Raw genomic sequence first — 22,482 nt, 5'->3', positions numbered from 1 at the left:
ATTTAGCGTGAGCAAATCTCCCTCTAAGCAGTTTGTTATATTACTGTTATAAGTGAGCAGTTGTCGGAGCAGTAATTCACATCATAATGAAGTTAGTGCTGGGAGGATCACAAAACTGAAATGGCCTTCAGAGTCACCACATCCAGTTTTTGTTCTCACAAGAATCTGAACTGCAGAATCAGAGTGGCTTGGGCTGGAAGACACCTCAAAGCCCACCCAGCCCCAACCCCTGCCGTGGGCTGGTTGCCCCCACCAGCTCAGGTTGCCCAGGGCCCCATCCAACCCGGCCTCGAGCACCCCCAGGGATGGGGCACCACAGCTCTCTGGGCAGCAGTGCCAGCGCCTCACCGCCCTCTGAGTGAGGAATTTCCTCCTAACCTAAATTTCTCCCATTTTAGTCAAAACAATTCCCTCTTGTTCTATCGCTATCAGACCAAGAAAAATTCAGTCTTTCTCCTGATTATAAGCTTCTTTTAAGGACTGGAATGCCACAAGGAGGTCCGCCCAGAGCCTTCTCTCCTCCGGACTGAACAAGACCAGCTCTCTTAGCCTTTCTTCATAAGAAAGGTGCTCCAGCCCTCAGAGCATCTTTATGGTCCTCCTCTGGACCCGCTCCAATAGCTCCACACTCCTCCTGTACTGAGGGCCCAGACCTGGGTGCCGTACTGCAGGTGAGGCCTCATGAGGGCAGAGCAGAGGGGGAGTGGCTCACGTTAAGTCTTTCATCTACCAGGACCCCCAAGTCCTCCTTTTCAGGGCTGCTGTCAAGGAGCACGTCTGGGTTTGCCCCAGCACAAATGCAACACCTTGCACTTAGCGTTGCTGAACTTTATTTGGATCACTTTTTGGGCCTGCTTTTCAAGGTTGTCCAGGTCTCTGGATAGCATGCCTTCTTTCTGCTGTATCAACTGCACCACTCCACTGGATGCCATCAGCAAACTTGCTGAAGATGCAGTCAATCCCACTGTCTAAGTCATTCCCTGTTTCCAGTAGCAGGGACTTCACGTGACAATCACAAGTTCTTAAATATGACAGCGAATGGTTTGGCAACTTACATCAGCCTCATCAGGCGGTCTTGGATTTGCTCCGGTCTTACAGCAGGAGGGATTTTGCCCCCCAGCCACTGTTGGAGGTTCAGGGATATAAGAAACACAATGAACCGGACTGCCAGAGAAGACTGAGACAAAGAACTCACTTGAATTCCTCAGCCTTCTCCACGTCTGTTGAAGCCAGTTTTCCCTTCTCATGTTCCACAGGCGGTACACTCTCCATTGGTCTATCACTTCTGACCAAAATACCTGCAGAATCCCTTTTTGTTATTTTTCACATCCCCTGCCAAATTCAGTCCCACCTGTGCCTTGGCTTTCCTGATCGCATTTCTGCATATCACTTAATCCATTCAAAACCATTCCTAACTTCCAGGTCAGGTTCTATTTCATGACACAATTTTACCATTATATCTTATGCCGCTGCTATACTCCACCCTAAGTGGCTTTCTTTACCCCATGTTTAATTATCTGATGTTTTTTTCTGGCCATAAGTCCTAGATCTCACCAGCACCTGTTTATCAGTTGGAAAATGTCACAATGTCCTTCTCTTCTCACCACAGATATTGAAAGGTGGGAAGAGTCAGTTATGTTTACTTCAACCCTCTCCGTTTAGTCCTACCTGAGCTCATCTTTTCCAAACAGGTTCGGCCAGTGCGAGGCACAGCACTCACAGACGATTTACCCATGTCTTTGTACGCCCACCTCTGCTCAGAATACTTCCCCCAGCATATACTGTCTCACCTTTCCCAATATGGCACTGAGACAAAAGGACTCCTCAGCACCTCTCCTTTATTAAGCTCCTTGTTTCTCAGAAGTTCTTCTCATTTGCCTTGACACTCATAACTCTTCTTACTATCAGCTCATCTTCATTATGGCTGTCCTTGAGGTCATTTAATCCTTCACACATTACACTTACCTACTTCCAAATCAATTATGCCATTAGGACTCAGCTTTAAAACACATCTGATACACCCACATTTCTACTTTCCTTGCCATACCACAAGCGGAAGATATCTATCTGCTTCTCCTGCTGGTCATTTCCGTGCTGCTAGCTTCTGCTACAACCAGTTCCCAGTCCACTTTACATTTCTTCTGCCAGTTCCAGACTTCTTCAAAAACAAATGTCAGCTACAGAGAGATGTTTGTTTCATCCACAAAGAAGAGGCTGGCTTACCACAACCTGCCACTTGCAAATCTACATCCAATTTATATCCAATGATTTTCCATGCTGCTTCCATCCACCTATAAAGCTTTTATTACGCCTCTTTAAATTTGATTTTAAAGCTCACATTATCACAGCCTCCCCTGCTTCAGCGGTCAAGATGCATCTGTTGCCCACAATCATCCCTTATCTCCTTATCTGTCTGCCCACTTGCAGAAACCACCTATCTTGCTCTCCAATTAGGTGATGTCACTGCTGGCTTACAACAGTAAGCTTCTGCTACCAGACTTCAGATTTCAAGTGTTGTATATGTCAGTACTCAGAGTTCACCTAACTCAAATTCAGTAAGGTGTTACAGTTTTGCTCCCACCTCTACATCTGTGTATCGTTTTCAATGACATCCTCATAAGAAACAACTGGTGCAGCTCAGGGATCATCCCTACTGCACCTTCCTTCTGTACCTCGTTCCTGTGCACAGTGGTTTCCTGCTTCTCATTTTCGTGCGACCAAAGCACCTGATGTTATCTGATTTAATATCCTTTGCAAGAGCTCATCTCATCTGCTGAGTCGGAAGTCCCTGCCTTAATCCCTGGACTTCCTGATCCTTAAGATACGCCTCCCTTTACAAACTGATTGTTTCTGCTCACACCTTGCAGAAGTTCTGTGCTTGCGCACTGTACCCTGACACAATGACCAGCTGAATCACCATCTCGAGGGCCACTTCCCAGGTGGAGCCTTTCTTTGTTATTTGAGATGTTAATATTTGTTCCTGTAGCTTCACAGATTTCCATGCCCTCCTCTGTACTGAAGCCCTTGGCTTCAACAAAAAGCCTCTCAAGGTGTTTCACAGCTGCTGGTCTAAGTTAAATTGCAGTCGCTCAAACCAAGTTCAATTCTACGTTCAGCTCCTCTTTAGCATCCTCTGCACTTCTTAAAGCCTCATCAACAATTAACTGTATTGATCTTGCGGCTTCAGTCACTGTTTGACAATGAATATGCCTGACAACACAGCTCTCTACCCAGCCATTACCAGCAGCATTTGTCCTCTGGTGTGGAGCGTTAGTCTGTCACAGTGACAATGCCCAGGAACACTCCTCTCTAAACATATTATGAGATTTCTAGCCACATTTAAATCCTGGACTACATGCAGTAGATCTCTAGTGCTATCACAGCAAAATCTCTTATCAGCTCTTCCCAAAGCAATTTCAGCCCAGCTGGTTCTCTTTTATCCACGCTAATGCAGCTTTGCAATTCTGCATCACTAACACCGTGGAATATTGCCAGTCACCTTTGTTCCTCTCTTCCCAGAGCAGGGCATCTCCTCCAGCACCTCCAGGAAAACTACCAATAAAACACTTCTCACTGTTTACTTTCTAAAAACTTATACAACCAAACCTCTTGTTTCTAAAAATCATGTCATCCTTATTTTGTCCCCAGCACCACCAGCTCTTCCCTGAGAAAATAAAACGTAAGCCTCTGCAGGCACACACAGGGTTAACTCAGGTATTCACACTTCAGTCACATGCTGCTCCGCTCCAATGGAGCTTGAACACATCTCCATATCTTTGACTGAAGTGGCAGATATGCACAGACCCGTAACTACAAACTCGGGTTCACAACATAAGCTTCGTTGCCAATGCTCTGGTAAACCACACGCTTCGTTCCTAGCAAAACTTAACAAAACTGATGAAAAATACCAGTCTGACAGGTCGTGGCATGGCTTGATCTCTTCAAGGAATGAAAAATATGTGTATGTTTCTCATTGCAGTCCGACTAGCAAGAACACAACAGCCAGGTACCTCCATGCAAGTGACAAGCATTACTTAATTCCCTTCTTCCCAATTTTTACAGTACTGAAGAGGCTTGACAGGAGGGTGGAATTTTATCACAGCTTATCCAGTCTGAGCAAAGACACGTCAACTTCTGCACTGGTGATGCTAGAGCAAAGCAACCCTTTCAGGCAGAAAAGCATACATTTGTTGTGCATGATGACAAGCAACATAAGGCTGCCCAGAACTGCAGCAAATCCTTCAACACATTTAATTCAGAACTGCATCTTTTTCTAAAAGACTCTAGGTTGTTAGATTGAAAAAATACTATGTCCTACAGAGGGTCATATTAGATTACTACAACAATCCATTCTGGCCTTATAACTATAGTGTTTCTAAGCAGTTAATCTCCTCAAAAAATCTGCTATTAAAATGGAGAATACATAGACTCCACTTACTTAATTTGATATGTGAAAATCTAATAAAATTGTGCAGACACAGCGAGTTATAACAGGCAGGAAAGGCTGAAAGAAAAGCACTGTCTCACATCCCTTTCCTCCTTCCCAACAACCCCATACTTATGCTACCCGCCAAATTCGAGCAACATACAACATGTTTAGGTCCAAACGATAGTTCAGTCTGGTGTATATGTGAACTACAAAAGAGAAACACTTTATTTCGTAAAAAAACAAGAACTCACTGGTCTATGAAACATTAATTTTGGTGGTACTACAATTCCCACATCCAAAAACAAAGGCAGCTTTCTAAAAGGTGTTTAAGAAACGCCTTTCCAGGAGGCTGCTGAAGAATGACACAGACTTGCTTATAAAGAAAGGCATGTGATGGAGAACAGCTCGTGAAATTGGAAAGTGAACAAAACTGGAGTGACACAACTTTCTATAATGCACACAGCCGTTAACTCAGCGGGCAAACTCCTTCCTCACCCAAAGCTGGTAAGCTCTCTCGGCCATCATCTCAGGCAGTGTCTGAGACCCCTGCCATTATAGGAGAACAGTTATTAGCAGTTTCCAGGATAGCAGTTTGCAGATCTCCGGTGTGCCTGCAGTTATAACACACCGCAGGGACTGCGGTTGCTGGAACAGAAGACTGTGTGAAGACTACATGTGAATCATCACAGACACTGGAAGCCTGTATTCCCTGGATATTTCCCAAAAACAAGTTCTGAGGTATATGAAAGCCCTCAAGAATAGCAGGTATTCCTAAAGGATCTTCTAGAAATGTAAATGGCTCCATATTCGTATATATTCACTCCTCCTGAACTGCTACACTTGCCAAGCAGATTTTTTCTCAGTTTATATTCCAGCTTAGGTGAAATTTGTCCCAGAGTTTCTTCTTATATAGCCTTTCCATCACCACCTGACCATATGGAACTTTTTTGTTGTATCATTCAAAATAATTCTGAACAATTGAAAAAAAAATACACCTGAAAGAGGTCATTTTGTACAGCAGTTTTTGAATAATCTGGTCAAGGATTTGCTGAAGAACTGCCTTAAGGTGACCCTGGATTACTCACGATGCCAATATTCAATGCAAGGTAAAACAAAACACACAGCTTCTCGTGCTTGAACTTTATAATGCTCTCTGATCTCGATCAGGTATGTAGTGATATGAAAAAAAAAAAAAGAAAGAAAAAACACCCGTGGTGAAAAGCTACTGCAATCAAAGCATCATCCCCACTGCTCCTAATAGGGGTTCACATTCATGAGAACTGTGGCAACTCAAACAGAGGCGGTCAGGGAAAAAAATCACATGAAGGTTTAGAACCACAACGCTCCACTGGCAGCGCATGAGGCTCCAAGTCATGATCCAGCTCCACAGGTTCACACTCCATGCACTGCACCATCAGCTACCCAGCTCGAGTGCCTGCACCACAGTGCTGGCTCAAAAGCTTAAAACAATGAAGGGTTTTGTGGGCTTCGCTGCAGACACAAACTCTTTCCTCATCAGAGGCTTGCAAAGACAGCAATGGGTTGGCTATATACCGCAGACTTCACCTGGACAAAAGAGCAACCCAAGTCGTCCTTCAGTGTATAAATTATTATTTCTTTTTAAATGATGCATCTTACACTGAATATTATTATGATACTGATGTCAGCTGAGAGTACAAGCAGCGGGTGCACCAATGTTCAGAAGTGCTATTCTGCAATTCCTGTGTATGAAATAGTTATGTCTCCTTGGTGAAAATGCTGGAGTCTCCTTAGAGCAGCATTTGGCTGTAAAGAATTAAGAGGGTTAAGTCACAGGAGCTTTAAGTAATACGGTTAAAACCAGTATTCCTTAAAGGGACACGATCAAGGCGGGAAGCCAAACTTCTTTAAAAACTCAGCAACAGTTTTAGGCTGGAGATTATCTGGGGGAAGACACCTTCTCTTATCCCTCATCAGACATCCCCTTCCAGTCCATTCACTTTCCATTCATAGGGATGTTCAGCTGCAAGGAAGAGGATCATGGGTCTTAGATCTGCACAAAGTTGTTCAAAGACCACACCATGTTTATGCTTCCAGATGATCCATTCCTCAGACAGAGGCAGGCAAAAATGGAATGAAACAAAATCCCTAACAGTTTTTAACTCATGCAACCCCATCCAGTAATGACAAAACCTTCACATACTTAAGCACAGACACCAAAAGTAAACTCTGCAAACAACAGGGGTGAGGAATACATACTCAACATTTCAATTTAATTTGCCTTCGGTACAGAATTTCAGTAAGCTCAAGGTCTCCAAATACAGGCTTGCATGTGGAACACAAGCACCCAACTCCCTTCCAGTTCCTTCCAAATCTTTAACTCTCCTGACAAAAGGATGAGCTTATGAACACTCAAGAGCAGCGTGCTACAGAGAGCCAAAACCAAAGCACAACCTTCAGCTGTGAGCATTTCCTTTCATTTGAGACATCCTCACCAAGCTGACAGAGACAACACAGACCTGTCATTACCACCCTCAAGTTCCTTGCCACTTCCTATAGCAGGAGGGAAAGAATTCACATCATAACATACTGCTTAAAGAGTTCAACCAATATCAGTCAAAAGAGCTCTTCAGCTGAGGACTTCTTTTTCTCTAACTTCATCCCATAACCATAGCAGGTTTCTTGCACTCCATATACAAATAGCAATACAAAAGGGACTTTCTGGAAAGGGTTAAATTCATAAAGCTGAGGATAATGATCAGAAAATTTGTTGAGAAGAATAAGTTTGAACAGCAAGTGTGACATCAGCTGCAGAAATCACAAAGATATATTCTGGGCCACGAAAAGCCACCACTACTCAAGCAAGAACAGTTTCAGTGCATCTCATGCCAAGAGCAGCAAGAGATACCATCATTCAATACACAAGAAGTAATGAGTTGCCAACACGGGTCAATTGGCCCTAAGTGCAGAAGAATAGATGCGGGGGAAAATGAGATAAACGTAACAGAAAACTCTTAACTGACTTAGGGGGAAAAACAAAAACCAACTAACCGAACTAACAAGTATATTGCTATCCCAACTCATTCACTGACTTATTTGCCAATGGCAAAGAAGTAACAGGCATGCAATAAACATCTGCCCCAAGGCTGGGGAGAGGCAATGCATCTGTGTGATCAGGTACTTCCCAGTCCATCTGTTAAGTGAACACAGCAACCACAGAAAATATAATAAAAATCAGGAAGTTTAGACAGATAGCTGGCGTCCAGACATTAGTGGCATTTGCTTTAAAGACATTCAGAAAGATTAGAAAGAAGTTTCTAAGCAGACTGGAGTGCTGCAGTCCAGGTGACAGAGCACACTTATGAGAGGACAGGTGCCTACAGGTCACTGAGCACACCAGGCACGTCTGTGAAAACAGCCAGCAATGTGTAAGGAATTAAAGTCCTGAAAAAATGACAACCAGCAATCTTCCACTTCCACAAATGACAACTTCCAATCAACACCGATTAGGAAAGATTCACCTGAACTACACAGATACATCATGCACAGCTTACTGAGATGTGCAACTGACTGGTGCAGGGCATTGTCACAAAAGTGTAAAATGCCATCATACGGTGGTGAGCCTCTTGAGGGATGAGTCACTCTCAGTGGGGTTCCCCAAACACCCTCTTAATACCAACACTTTTACTGCTAGACTGACCATTTGCCATTTATACAGAGGGCACAGAAGCTGGTGAAGAGAAACAACAGAAGCAACACAGTGCATGCTGAGCATAAGGAAGGTCCAAGTCAAAAAGAAGACCCTCTGGTATCCTGCTAAATGCAGAGAGATCTGAACATCCACCTAACAGGAACCTGTATCATGGTGAGCATCTGCCAAGTTCTCCATGTCACAGTAGACAAACAAAACTTTGTTCCAGCAAATTCCTTGGCAAAGATGGCTAATGCGTACAGAGGTAAGCAAAAAGGAATGGAGCAGAGCTCAGTTCTCCATTTCAGGACAAGGAGATCAACACATAAATATAAAATCAATTTTTCCATTCTGTAGGAACTTGAGTAGCGTGAATAAAGGCTGCAAAAAAAGAGCAAATTCAAACGCTGCAGAAAAACATTCAGAAGGGGTTCTGAAGTCTGCAGTTCATCTAACAAGAAACAAGAGGAGCAAAGTGCTTTCACACACCTCCTCACAAAGAAAACACCAGGTATCAGCAGGCTTTAATCTACCAAAGTGAAAGCAAGGGAAGTCCCACACACCCTCACAGCAGTTCCCAATCTGTTCGCAAGTCCATGCAATCAAATCTCTGCATGAAAAAAAAAGTTATTATATATATCACTCTGGTTGAAGCTCTCTTGGAAGAGCAATGACAACAGCTTTCACTGAGTAGCTACAGTAGCTTCCAAAACATTGAGAAAATTCGGTAACAAGGCATAGAATAAAAATGAAAGGGAGGAAAGTTCCAAAACAAAGTAATAAAAGGATCATTTGCCATCACTGCCATCAGACATAAGCACTTCACGTGCCTCCAAGTCAAATATTTGAAGTAAGGTCCTGAGCTTAAAAGAAAAGAAAAAAACCCAAAAAAGCAGTTTAATTTGCTTGGACTTCACGTGATACTGTGTAAATTGCAATTAGCTCTCAGGCTGCTACAGTCCATAGTGAGGAACTTAGATCATTTTCTTATTAATAAATCCCCCAGTTTGTTGCATGATAAAACAGAATGTTAAGAGAGACTTTGATAAGTTTGACCTGGCAGATCCCAAACTGAAAGAATCAACTGAGAGGACACCAAGTGAGCAAAATGAAAGATGCTATTCAATTTCAGGAAGCACCTCTGTATGCTTCTTATGTCCACTGGAAGTCAGTGAGGATTTCTGAGTATCTCTTTGCTGAAGCTTTGCGGTAACAGCATCCACAGCTGAAGGAGTAAAGGAAAATGAACCACCACGTTTCCATCACAAACCAAACACAGCTTGTAGGCTGTAACCATTCTTGTTACTTAAGAACAGAAGCAGCCGGAAAGCGTTACAATTCTCTCACTAATTAAGCTACCAATTGCACATGCCAGCTCTCCAAACCCCAAACTTATGACTCAATGCAATTAGGCTCCTGAAAGAGCAAAGACTCCTCCTCTTAGCGTTATCATCCAGATTTATAACACATTTCATTTTGCTCCAACACTACATACACTGGTAGCTTTCTGACTAATTACAGCTAAAAAAAAAAAACAGTCTGCAATACTATATAGCAATTTATTCATCAAGCAATACTCTTCTATTAATACCTGCACCTCTGCTACTGCTTTTAGAACCCAAAATCCAACTCTCATATTTTCCATTCTTATCTACCCAAAAAAAGGCAGTTTTGGGTTGTTTTTTTTTTTTCCAGTTCAGCAACCATTTCAGAATACAGCTGTACAACCACTCTCTTGCTTAGAATACTGTCTGCATTACACGAAGCTGCAGCTACAGGCCTTCACCATCAGGATAAGAACTGCAGGAACTGCATTCAGCCTCTTGAAGACCTCAAAGCTGAGTTGAGGCTATTTCACCAGCTTCTAGCTACAGATACTTCTAAATATTCAACAAGGTGGACATTCTTTTATTTCTAGTAGCAGTAACAACCATTCCCATTTTCCCCATTTGCTTCTCTCACCTTATATGTCAGTTTAATCTCGTGTGCAGATACCTGAACCCCATTTTGCTGGCAACACAGAGATGCTTTGTGAACAGTATTCCAACACTCCAGCTATTCTGACAAGCCAAAGAAGCCACCTGACAAGCAAGTTTTGCAGCAATTCAGAACAGCAGCAACAAAGTAGCTTGCAAAATAGATAAATAAATACGGTCCCTAACTTCAAGACAGTGTCATTTCATGTAACAGTCAACACCTTGAAGTTTCAGAGGGCAGGAGGGGAACAGATCCCCATGCTGAAGCTCCTGCATGCCTCAAGTAGCTACATCTCACACAGATACTGCAGATAAGGCCCCAAGACAACAAAAGAGCCGTGCCCCAATGGGGCTAAGCCACACAGTAGGTGTGGGGATGACAAAAAACCTCCACTGCCAATAACCTTGGAAAAGCCAAGAAGTAGAGCATTTCAGACACTCAAACAGCGAGCAAGACAGATGATGTACGACACGAATCAACACAAATTCTACTACAGTCACCAGATGGATAGCTAGGGAGACAAAGAGACTGAGGATAAAGTGTGAGCTGTCACAGACCAGAGGGGTGGAAAAGAAGAAAAACATCACCAAGTGGTAAGAAGCCATGCCACTATCTTGAGACACCAAGAGCTGGGGGGCAAGTGAAAGGCTCGGAAGGAGCTGATGGCAGAGCACTCGCAGCCACATGGTCCAGCTTTGGCGGGGTCCTTGCTTGGAATGACCCTTACAAGCTGTGCTGAGATAGCAGATACTTCCATCTGTACACTGGTAGACAGGAAAGATCACAAGAAAAAAATGAACGAAGATCCAAGGAAAAAAAAAAAAGAAATCAAGACTTCCAAAAGAAGGCTAAGAGAGCTAACAGTGCCAGACTGATGTGAAAAATTAAACTGCTTCACTGGGAATACTTTTATTTAATACCTGCTATTTTAACAATACTAAATGCAAACTAATAAAGAGAACTGTGCCAAGAGAAGATTATCAGACATAATCCAGACACAGCTGCTCTGAACTGGAGTATATGCAATCTCTTCTGGGGTAGAATCAAAATATGAAGAAGTGTGCCGTAAAAGCATCAGTCACACACAACTCAGCATTCTTTCTGCTCCCTCACTTACACCCGCTGCATCTTTCAAGGTTCCTCCCCCAAGAGAGTCCCTTGGGCTGCTCCTGGAGCAGCCTGTGCCATTGGCTCACTTCACATGCCCTGCCTGCAGGTGAGCCCGGACTCACAGTTCTGCTGCGCTCAGACTTACTGCCAGGTACCTCTGTGACAGACACAGCACAAAGCTTCTGAAACAAACAGCTGATTTGATCTCTGAGAAGAAGGAGTAAAAGAAATGCACCGCCTGAAATGAGATCAAGAAGCCATGAATGTCAGCTGCTCCTCCAGGAAGAAAGGCAGAACTCAGATCTATTTGTGTGCGCTGTTTTAGATTATCCATTCATTAAAACATCCTTAATGCACATAATTCAAAGGGGGGGGGAGGGGGAAATCACTGAACTACAACACATTCTGGCTGCTAGGCTTCTTGTTACACTGCCACTTAAGGTTTTTTCCACATTTCTGTTATCTGTTAAACTGCAATTCAGAGGCAATTAACAGTGTCCTAATCGCCTACATTTCCATCACAGGTGGATGGAAAGACATTGGCTGTCTTTCTTTTTTAGTCTCAAGTCCACGGCATCCAACTCCAAGTCACTATACAAACCTACATATGCACCCCTCTTAATGCAAACAAAAGGGGCTTCTTTTTTCAGTAGAGCTCCCTCCTGCTTGCTCCGAAAGTTATTGTTTTATTTCAACTCCTGGCATCTATTTTGTTTTTCCAACTGCTCCACAGCAGATCACCATTTTACATATCCTGGTTCATACACGTGAGATCTCATAAGCTCATTCTTTCAGCCACGACCATTAGAAAAGTGCTCAAGTAAATGGACCATATCCTGCATCTTTGTGGTAAACCTGCCCAGTATCATCTAAACTGCTGCCAGTATGGTCTACCACCTTAGCACAGCAGGTGGATACAAAAGACGATTTTCACAGCACAGCTCTCCATCACACTCAGGCACAGCTGCCTCAGGTCTCTTTGGAACTTCACACCTGAGCAGAAATAAGACAATCACAGGAACCAGTTCCAGGCTGCTGAAACGCCTTTGTCCCAGAGGCTCTATGGACATACAAAGAACACCCTGAGGAGGCAGGACTGCTTCAGTAAACGCAACAGTTGATGTTGTTGCAGTGTATTATGCATTCATTAGTGCTACCATTACCGTGACATTAGTAGATGAGGTACAAATACACCTTTAGCACAAGTGCCATCAGAAACAGACTTTTTCAAAAGACACCCTTGAGAGCATTTTGAGGAAAAACCACCAAAAACAATGAAAACAAAACAACCTTGTAGCACATCAGCTCCACTGAGATAACAAGAATCTGCTTTAACTATGGGATCTGGAGGAAGAGTCTGAAATGGGTAAGCCCACCAGAGATGCTCAGCATGTGTTCCGGAGAGCTGCAGAACATTTTAAAGACAAACTTCACACTTACAGACTTGAAGGAGTCTCCTGACTCCTTAAAGAGATCTTTTTTTTAGTAGCAAGGTTGGAACTCAATTTGAAAACCCTCTCATCAAGAACGATGCTCCCCCAGCACACTGCACACTGATGACAGCCCGGTGTTCAGCAGCCGGATGGACTGCTGTTGTCAGATCAAGGGACATCAGTAGAAAAAAAAAGGAAAAGCTGAACTGAGAGCAGCACACCAGCAACAGTTTGTTGGGTTTTTGTTTTTTTTTTTTTAATCATATCTGGCAAGGGAGCTGAGAACATTAAAACAATACTCGTAAGCCGCAGGGCACAGCACCGGGACACCCTGCGACCTGCAGAACGCTGACAGCCGCATCCCTGGAGCGCGAGTCCTGGCAGATGGCTTCCTTCAGGGATTTTACGTCTCTGGCACCGGGGAGCAAGAAGTTGAAACTGAGATAAGGAGCAAGCAACCAGCGCTACGATCCGTGCTGCGCAGGAAGGCAAGGAGCCTGGGCAGCAAGAGGAGGAGGTAACAGCGATACATGTGAGACAAGAATGCACGTCCGAAGCACGCGCAGCGGGAACAGCCGCGATGCTCGGAGCTGCCGCGGCTCTCCGCTCAGCAGCGCTCGAACGAAGCGCAGCGCTCGGGCACCGCACCGCGCACCGCACCGCGCTCCTCCCGCCCTTCGCCGCCGCACAGCCCGCGCTCAGACACCTGCCCGGGCGCGGAGGTGCGAGGTTCGGCCCTGCCCTCACGGCTTCCCGACACTTTTCTGCCCCACCGAGCGCGGGCGCAGCCGGCAGCTCGCTGGGACGGCGGAAAGGTGCGAATCGCTCACTGAGAGCCTCAGAAAAGCCACAGGCGCGCACACGGAAATCAGAGCGCTGCGCTCCCGCTCCCGAGCGGATCCTGAGCGCAAACCAACTTGCGTGCAGGTGCTCCGGGGCACGCAGGCTCGGCCTCTCCCCACGGCCGGCCCGACACACCCCCGAACGGAGAACGAGGCACCGCCACCTGTGCGAACGGCCCGCGCCGCCCCGCCGCCGCGCACTCACCTCGCACGCACAGGAGCGACATGGCGGCTCCCCGCCGCCGCGCCTCAGCTGCGGCCCCGCCAGCCGCCCCCGGCTCTCCTCATGCCGCCCCGCGGCTGCAGGTCGAGAGGGAGGGCGTGGCGGCGGAGGCGGCAGCGCGGTGAGCGGAGGAGGAGCCGGACCGCCGCGCCCCGGCCGAGGGGAGGCACCGGGCGGGCGGCTCTCCCCGACGCCATCTCGTGGTGGCCGGCAGGGGGCGCCGCCGCCGCTGCCCCGTCACCACGGCAACGGCCCGAGCCCCGCGGCCTCCTCCTTCCTGGGCCCTTCGTGTCTTCTTTCTTTCTCTCTTTCTTTCCTATACTGAGGACAGAGGAAAAGTGTCTCGGCTGAATCCTTTAAAGGCACAACCAAGCTTCCCAAAACTCAGACTGAGACAGAAGAGAATGAGTTCTGCCCCGTGCAACAGAGTGTGTTTTACTGCTTTCGCCCCACATAAGTGTAACAGTGATGGAAATGTGTCAAAAACATGCACAGCTTCCCTGGGATACCAAGATGAGCCCTCAAGTAGACATGTTCTCATAAGCAGCCCTGCAGACTGTGAGCTGAAGGTGCACAGAGGACTAGCAACACTTCCATCCCTGTCAGTGCGTGTGGGCAGCATCAGCACATGAAGCTACCAGGGACAGTGCTGGGGTGGGTGGACAAGGGGTCTTTGGACCCCCAAAGTGGCATCTTTGGAGCCTTTAGGATGCCCCAAAGTGGCATCTGTGCTGCTGAGGTTCTTGCTTCTTACTGAAGTCTAGCAGCAGCAGACTGTGACAGCTGTGGTGCACCAATCTCTGTGTTTTGACTGTACATCATCAAAGCCCCCCAGCTGTGAGCTGGGCTCAAAGCAGGCTTTCCATCTGGCTCCAGGGGATGTCTGAGCTGTGTATCTGAAGGTAGGATGTCAGATTCTCAGCCTTTCCTGATCTCTGGTGCTCCTTTATTTTTCAGTGGAGCTTTATAAATTTTTGTCAGTGAAAGATTTGTTCATGGGTTTCCAAGCTATTCAGACATCTCTCCTGGGCCTTCTTGCCCTGCAGCATTGTTGGCAAAGAAAACCCTTAAGGTGCACAGGAGCTACTGTCCACACTAACCTCACAAGGATTTATCCACAGGAAAGGTGGTCAGCAGTTGGAATGGGCTGCCCAGGGAGGTGGGGGAGTACCCATTCCTGGTGGTATTTAAGAGGCGTGTGGACATAGCACTAAGGGACATGGTTTAGTGATGGGTCTCTGTATGTCAGGTTAATGATTGGGCTTGGTGATCTTGAAGCCTGTTTCCCAACCTAGATGACTTTATGGCTCTGTGATACCATCATGACTGTTCTGCTCCTGTTGCTGCTTCTTATTCCTCTGTCTGTCTTAATATAACGACTGAAGTCTTTGGAGACATGGTTGTCACCAATGGCATCACACAGCACCTGGTACAGCAAGTCTCTGTCATTCCTATTGCTTACAAATGCTACCATAATACATCAGTTATCTCATCAAAAGCAGATGATGTCACACTTTTTTTTAACATCACAGTAATGTATTATTAGTAAACATGGGATCAAGTAAGCATCTTGTAGCGAAGATCTTTGCTGGATGAGATCTATTTAGGAGAAATGGCTGGGAGTACTGGGATTATCACAGGTGTTAGAAATTTCCTGCAATTCTGAGCTGTAGTTCGATTGAAGTGTTTTACTAATCTTTATTTAATCCAAAGAGATCGTTTACTTAAGCACTTCAGCCAGCTCCTATCTCCCAAATGCTGTGGTTGTTTGTGTGTCTGTCCATCCCCTCTCTCCTTTCCATCTCAGATAGGCTGGAAGGACAATGCCACTGTGGCGTAACTTTTACAAGGTAGAATTACCCCTAATTAAGTTAGAGTTGCTCTTTGAAATCAATTTCTCTGTGTTGTCCCAGCTGAAGTGGCAGTCCTCAAATGCATCTTTCTCTGTTGTTTTTCTAATTCCTCCCCTGGACATTGTTGTCATAAACATAGAAATAGTTTAGCATATATCCACAGTCTAAAGAGAAAGAATAATTCCTGTGCCATCTTCATCCTCTTAAGCATAGATCTTTCCAGGTCTGTTTTTACAAATGCACAAAAAGGAATACAAGATTCACAAATACTTAACTACAAGAAAAGCCCCAAATCCTATTGCAGACTGGGTCTGAATTCTGCAGCTCACAGTGTGGTCTGGTAGCACAGGCAGTACTGTCAGCACTGTAATTTTTTGTTTGTTTGTTTGTTTAATGGAGGTTTTTACTGAATCAAGAATGGGAAATATAACACTCATGTACACTGAAACAATAAGCCTTTCTGAACTAAGATTGAGGTACTCTGCAAACTCAGAAACAAGTCATCTCTGGCAGCTCCATAGTGATGCCCAATTTTCACTCCCTGCAGAAGAAGGGTTAATTTTCTCCGGCTGCTCAAGCTCCAACCATTGGTTCAGGATCACCTGCTGTTGGATAGGAAGGTTATAAGTAGGTGGTCTCCCATTCACTGCAGCTCACCAGCTGTTTTATACCTGCCTATTTGCTATAGTTTCCCTGTTGAGAGAGCAATACTGTAGATTTATTTGCACTCTAAGTAAACCATGTTTTCCTCTGCTTTTCCTGTTCTTCTGTTTTGAGCTTTGTATTTCTGACGATGTAGAATGGATCAAGCTGAAACCTGGCATGTAGCAAACCCACAGGGGCTTTATTTTAAATCAAAAGGTTTAGATCTGTTAAACCATTTTTCTGTTATGCAACTGACAAAATCATCTCAGACCTGTTTTTTGGGGCTAAGCTCTAAAGATAAGGAAAAAAAAAAAAAAGCTTTTAATTTACCCCATGACATTTGGCAGGAACTGAGTGCTGAATATAGACTAAGCAGCTGATTGATATTCTAGTATTGAGAAGTACCAGTCAGATTTGACTGTAAAAGCAACAGCTACTGAGGGGGCTTTCACTGGTATCTCTGGTCCATTTATTTTCTAATAAAATACAGCATTTGAAGACCAGTCAGGGGATCACAGGATCTTTTTCACAGCACTGCATCCCATCTTACCTGTGTGTGGGAACCATTTCCATAGCACCTTGAGGCACAGCTTGCTCTGGAGTGGATCACAGCAGATAGTAAGTGCAGTAGAGGAAGAAAAGCACGTACATACACTGGAAGCAGCCTGTAATTCCCTGTTATATTTTAAACAAAGTTTTTGTTTTAACACTCTGAAATGGTCAGCCAGAACGATAACTGTGAAATTGTAAAGGTTTGGAATGAATAGGACTTCTGCCTCATGCCATGTCCAAAGGAGTGCACCTGCCTGTAATGTCACAGTGCAGAGAGGTGAGTAGGGCTGTGAGTGACCATGTCCCTCACAGTCAAACTTCCAGCCGTAGCTTTGGGCATCTTTTTTCCTGCATTCCCATCTCAGCTTTTCCTAAAAAAGTTTGGATAACATCATCTGTAAGTGATAATATGTCAGTGTATGTCGTTGACCAGTGGCTTAACTTTAATCAGAAACTCTTCTGTTCAACTTGTCATGATGCCACCAACTATTTTAGCATGCTCAGAAATGTCCCACCTTAGCCCTCCAAAGCACCCTCTGCAGCTTTCCTACCTGCATAGCGTGGACACTTGAGTAGGCTTTAGTTTTTCAGCCTTAATACTCCATCCACAACATGGAAGTGGAGATAATTATTCAAGGATGGAAGTATTAAAGATTAGGGGCGTCCCAAAGATAATAGCAAAGATAAGACATTCAGACGCTGTCACCAGGTAACCATGTAAAATAGATAACACAAAGAGATCTGTCAGCTTTTAGATTAAAGAACCTTGTTCAAAAGTCTGGAGAAGCAAGAAGCATCCTTTCATCTCTGGAAAAAAAAAATCCCCTCTGCGTAAGAGGGCAGCTTCCATGGGAACTGACCTTTCCATTACAGCTGCTCACAGAAAAGTCTTTCAGCCACTCACGCAGGAGTCAATAGAACTGAACCTATTTCTCAGGCAATTATCTCAAACATCTCAAATGTGTTTCTTGATCATGCTGTGACACTTCGTCCTTGAGCACATGTGGGCTGTCACGTGCAGCACGGGTTCTCTATACGGCCAAGCATTGAAGAGCTAAACTGGCAGTACAGGGTCTGTGTAAAATAGAGAATCCAGCAGGGCCATTTTCCTGGAGTCTGATATCTCAGGCCTGGGACAGGTGGTCTCTGCCAGTGACCCCTCACTTGGCCAATATGGACTGCCACTACTGCTGGTCCTCCCAGAGCAAATGTCAGTACGTATCCATGAGATGGAGAATGTTCAGGTGCTCAGAAGTCTTTTTCCTTAGACTCAGATGACCTTCATATCAGCAGAAATATCCCCCTTTAAGCCATGTTTATTCATTTTATCCTTAGCTATATCCTCTTGAACAAATCAATCATCAGTGGTCAGGAGCTGAGGATCTCTGGAGTCAAAAGCCCTGTTTCTACAGTCCCCTGCTCTTTCCAAATAGCCAGTGCTATTTGGAAGTGAGTCAGAAGACAGCACCTCCAGCCTAAGTGTATTTATGCTCTCCTTTATCCTTATTCTAACCTTAGCTTTCAGCTTCAACAGTGCATTGTCCTTCCTAGTATTTGTATTGATAACATAGTTATAATATAAATATATTATAATTATATATATAATAAAAGTAATTTACATGTATATATAATACATTTATAATATAAATGTATTTATAGACAGCAATGCCATTCCCTCTCTAATTTTGCTTTGCCAGACACAAAAAAAGGACTCTTTCCTAAATGGTCCAGCAATCATTGGCTCTGTCTGGTCCCTGCTTTGTAGCTCTTTTCTTCTGAGTAGTCTCTTCTCAATTAGAGATGGCATGTATTGTACACAGCAGGACACAAGATAAGACCAATATTTCCTGACGTTGGTCTCTCATATTACATACTGATCTATGCAGTTCTATGAAATGGCCACCTGACTTAATAGGAATATGCAGTACCCTTTGTGTTATTCAACACTCTGCTTTGATTAGATTCATATTGAAATTGGAAAGTAGCTAATTATAAAAGAGAGAGAGAGAGAAAGAGAGAGAGAATAACTGTTTCATTTGAAAGAAATCCGATATTTTGCCTTTCCAAGACCTCTAGCTTGGCAATTTGCAGAAGCCCTCACACCAGCTGGACTCGTTTCCTGTCTTACAGCTGTGCTGTCAGTTTCTGTTCTGTGCATGCTAACAGGAGAAACCTGAGGAGCACGGAAAATTGTTTCTCATTAAAGAAGCCTAAGAGGAAAGCTTTTCTCTTGCTTTAGTAATTTTTATTTATTGAAGAGGAACATTTGTCAGAGGTAAAAGAGGAACTGTTTGTCTAAGCTAAAGGAAAAATTGTTGGCAAATATTGCCCGAGTGGTGGGTTCTGAGGAAGAGGTAACTGCAGAGGACTCTCCTATCTGCTTTGTGCAATTGCTTCCTAGAGCAATAAAGTACAAAGCAGAGAAATGCCAACCTCACACAGCTTCCCAGAACCACCAGCCCTTTAGAAATAGCCAGGTTGATTGACCTTTCTTATGCAAACATGTCGTTTAACTCTTCCCAAGGCTGTTCCACAGATGCTGCAGCCCAAGCAGCGTGCGTGTGTGCCGTGCCTTCCTGCTACATGAAGAATAGGGAAAAGCATGCATGCAAGCAGACAGGCTCGCTGACCCTCTGCACACATACACCCAGATTTCAGGGCTGTGACAGCAGCATAAAAGCCCTGTTGTGAGCACTTTTTTGCCACCAGCCTCCTTGGAGGGTTGTGCAGATAATTAGCATTTCAAAACTATCCTCCTAGGTTTGTCCAGGAGCCTCGCTGCTAACACTCCTCCTTCTGCCCCTTTTTCCAAAGAATTTGGGGAAAAGAAAAAATCTAAAGCTTTTAAATGCAAAAATAAGAGAAGCCCTTCTATTTCATTAAATGCCCATACACTGCATAGCACTCTACTGCTGACTGTTGCACTTTCGCACGAGATTTTGCATATCTGTGTCCACAATACAGGCTGCCTGGCAGCTGTGGGGCAGCTTCCTTAATACCAGAGCAAGCTGCAGGTGAAGATAAGTCACAGAAGATGTAGCACTACATCCTGAAAGCTGTCGTATTTATGGACAGTAACTCCTTATTACTGTGGCTGCTGAAGTTCACTGTGTATCCCTGATGGTAGTTCCAAGATCGTGAGTTTTGGGGGAATAATAAAAATAGAGAACGCCCACAAAATCTTCCCTAGGAACTCCTTGAGTAACATATGTTTGAACAGGATGAGTTTCCCTTGGGGACTATTTCTCTGTACTGTTTGCTGCATCTTTGAATGAAATAACTTGCTAAAAAGCAAATACAAAAGCAGAATTCAAAGCCGTGGTTAACAATCTGATTTCTTCTTTTTCTTGATCTGGGTATTAATGATAATACCCAGTGTTGCAACCAGAACACTCACCATTCTAGAGCTCCCTGAGCCTCACAGTAGCTGAGGATAAAAATAAATCATATATAAAAAACAAAATGAGAGAAAGTAGAAAACACTGCTCTGTCAACTTTCTTTTCTATTGTAAAATAAATGAAAATGGCAAAAACAAACAAACAAACAAACAAAAAGACACCTTTGCTCTTTGCTAATGGAAGTCCAAATCAGTTGGTTACAAAATACTGTTTTTCGAAGTCAGCAAAAGGTGAAGAGAAATAACCTGGTGTGGATATGTCTGTTTAAACATTAGGGATGTGATGAGGGATCTGCAAGGATTCTGCCACCATTAAGGTTTGCCCTGGCAGAAAGCTACAAAGGAGAAGGACTGAGTCATCCCCCACTTGCTTCCCTTTTTCCTCATCTCACAGAATCCCAGCATGGCTGAGTTTAGCAGAACCTCTGGGTCCATCCAGCCTCCAGTTTTCTACAGGGAAATTTTCCAGTATGGTGTGATAATATTTCCTGTCCCTATCAGTGTAGTTTCTCATGTCTGAGCATGGAAACTGCACAGCCCTCACTGACATCCACCACTGTATGCTAGTAATTTCTCATGACAGAGATGCCCAGCAGAAGCTTAAGTTGTGGTCTAGACCAATGCCTGTGATTGCCAATTCACAGTTGGGGGTCTAACACTTGCCAGAAGGCAGAGCTGGATCTCTAATATCTGCAAATAAGAAGCCACCAAGAAATAACTGACCTGAAATGACATTTGCACAGTTCAAAGCTTTTTGTGCAATACCAGTCCTGCTTGCTGTCCCTCTATGCTTCTTGCTAAGTGCGTGAAGCCAAAATCTCAAGTGCATGCACTCAGCAGAGACCCTACAACCTTTTCCTTAGGGTCCCAGCATGCTGGCCAAATTCCAGTTGGATAATTAGATCATGATTAGACAGTTGCTTTCATATGCCATTTCTCTTCCCTGGAGAACCCAGCTCTAAATTATTTGATGCTTTCAAAGCTCCTAGTCATTAGCAAGGCTGTTTCCCTTGCCCATGGGAGAGTAAATGCTGGTGGAGCTTGGAGAATGGCTCCACTGTACATGGAATAAAATTTCCTACGTGTGTAGGATAGATATTGACTATAGCAGTCAAAGTTTCTCCTGCCATCTGGGGAGATGTGTCTGTTTTTAAAGCGGAGGTGTGAGCAGTACAATCCCAAACTGAGAATATGAACCCAAAGTCATTGTTCTGCTTAGTGGGTAGGAAAGAAACAGATTGGAAGAGCCCTTTAGATGTGGTGGGGATCATTTTGTGGTTTGAAGATTGAAATTCTTAATGGCACTCATTACAAGTTGTTTGCTTCCAGATGCTGTTTGCTTTCATGTTCAAAGTTACATGCATTAACATGGAAAATTCTGCCTGGAAAAAATGTTGAGTACTGGCAACTGTGTAAGTATGACTTGAAGAAGCAATTACACAAAACATTTTGATAATATATCCTTAAAAGCTTAGTCATTTAATTGTTGCATAATATGATTAATACTTGCTTGAAACTCCATAGTAGCCTTTAGATGTTGTGGATGATAGTCGTGATGTAGCACTGCAGGTGGGGAGGCATGTTTTAAGACTGTTGTGCTTTAAGAAGGCAAAAGAAGCACACAACAGAAAAACTGTGCACCAGGTTTGTGGAGTCCTTATTACTTATCAACGTCAAAGGAAGCCAGGATCGGCACACCAGGTGGAATTAGCCTAAAATATAACATAGCATCAAGACATTCCCCTCCATTTTCCTTATCTATGTGTGCAGAGAGACTTCTCCAGTTGCCTTTCATTCCACCGCAGTTTTTGGGACAAAGGGAGTCTTTGCATGGCATCTCACAAGGAGACGAGCCAACTGCAGGAGGAGCATCAGCAGGCTAAAGATAAAGACTGTTGTGTTGGAAGTGACCATGGAAGGACTAATAATGTATCGCCACCATGCTAAAGAACATTAGATGACATCAAAGACCACCAAAGGAGGCTCTATCTGTTGGGCAATCACTGGGAGCTGATAGGAGAATGGTTTTGTAAATGTAATGAATATGTTATACGTGTGAAAGTATAATCTGTTCACAATCAATCAATTGGGAGAGCATGGGGAGCATTTCTGGAGAGTTATCCCAATGTTATCCCAGAGCTGCCAATAAGAATACCCGCTTAATGGGAATTTTTTGCTGGTAAGTTTCTTTGCATCCATTTGTTCATTTTATGTATAGAAAGGGTCAGCATCTAAAACACTGGAAATTTTATGTAGAAACAATGTTTTTTTTTCTCCTGTGTTTTGATCTTTAACTGCTGGCTGTTTATACTCCATTTGTATACGCACACAGACAAAACTGCTGATTGCT

General features: G+C 44.1%; 1 protein-coding gene across 1 annotated transcript in view; it reads right to left on the bottom strand.

Moving 5' to 3' along the window:
- The window catches only part of UNC13B (unc-13 homolog B), a 209,332-nt gene extending 195,550 nt beyond the window's left edge, over nt 1-13,782 (bottom strand). Inside the window, exon 1 of the mRNA XM_046905963.1 lies at nt 13,667-13,782. Coding sequence (XP_046761919.1) covers nt 13,667-13,688 — 22 coding nt within the window. The 5' untranslated portion in view covers nt 13,689-13,782. The remainder of the gene's footprint in view (nt 1-13,666) is intronic.
- Nucleotides 13,783-22,482: the final 8,700 nt, after the last annotated feature.

Source organism: Gallus gallus, chromosome Z (assembly GCF_016699485.2).
Source record: "Gallus gallus isolate bGalGal1 chromosome Z, bGalGal1.mat.broiler.GRCg7b, whole genome shotgun sequence".
NCBI lineage: Eukaryota > Metazoa > Chordata > Aves > Galliformes > Phasianidae > Gallus > Gallus gallus.
Note: the sequence above shows the minus strand (reverse complement) of the source record. Positions and strands in the feature narration are given on the sequence as shown.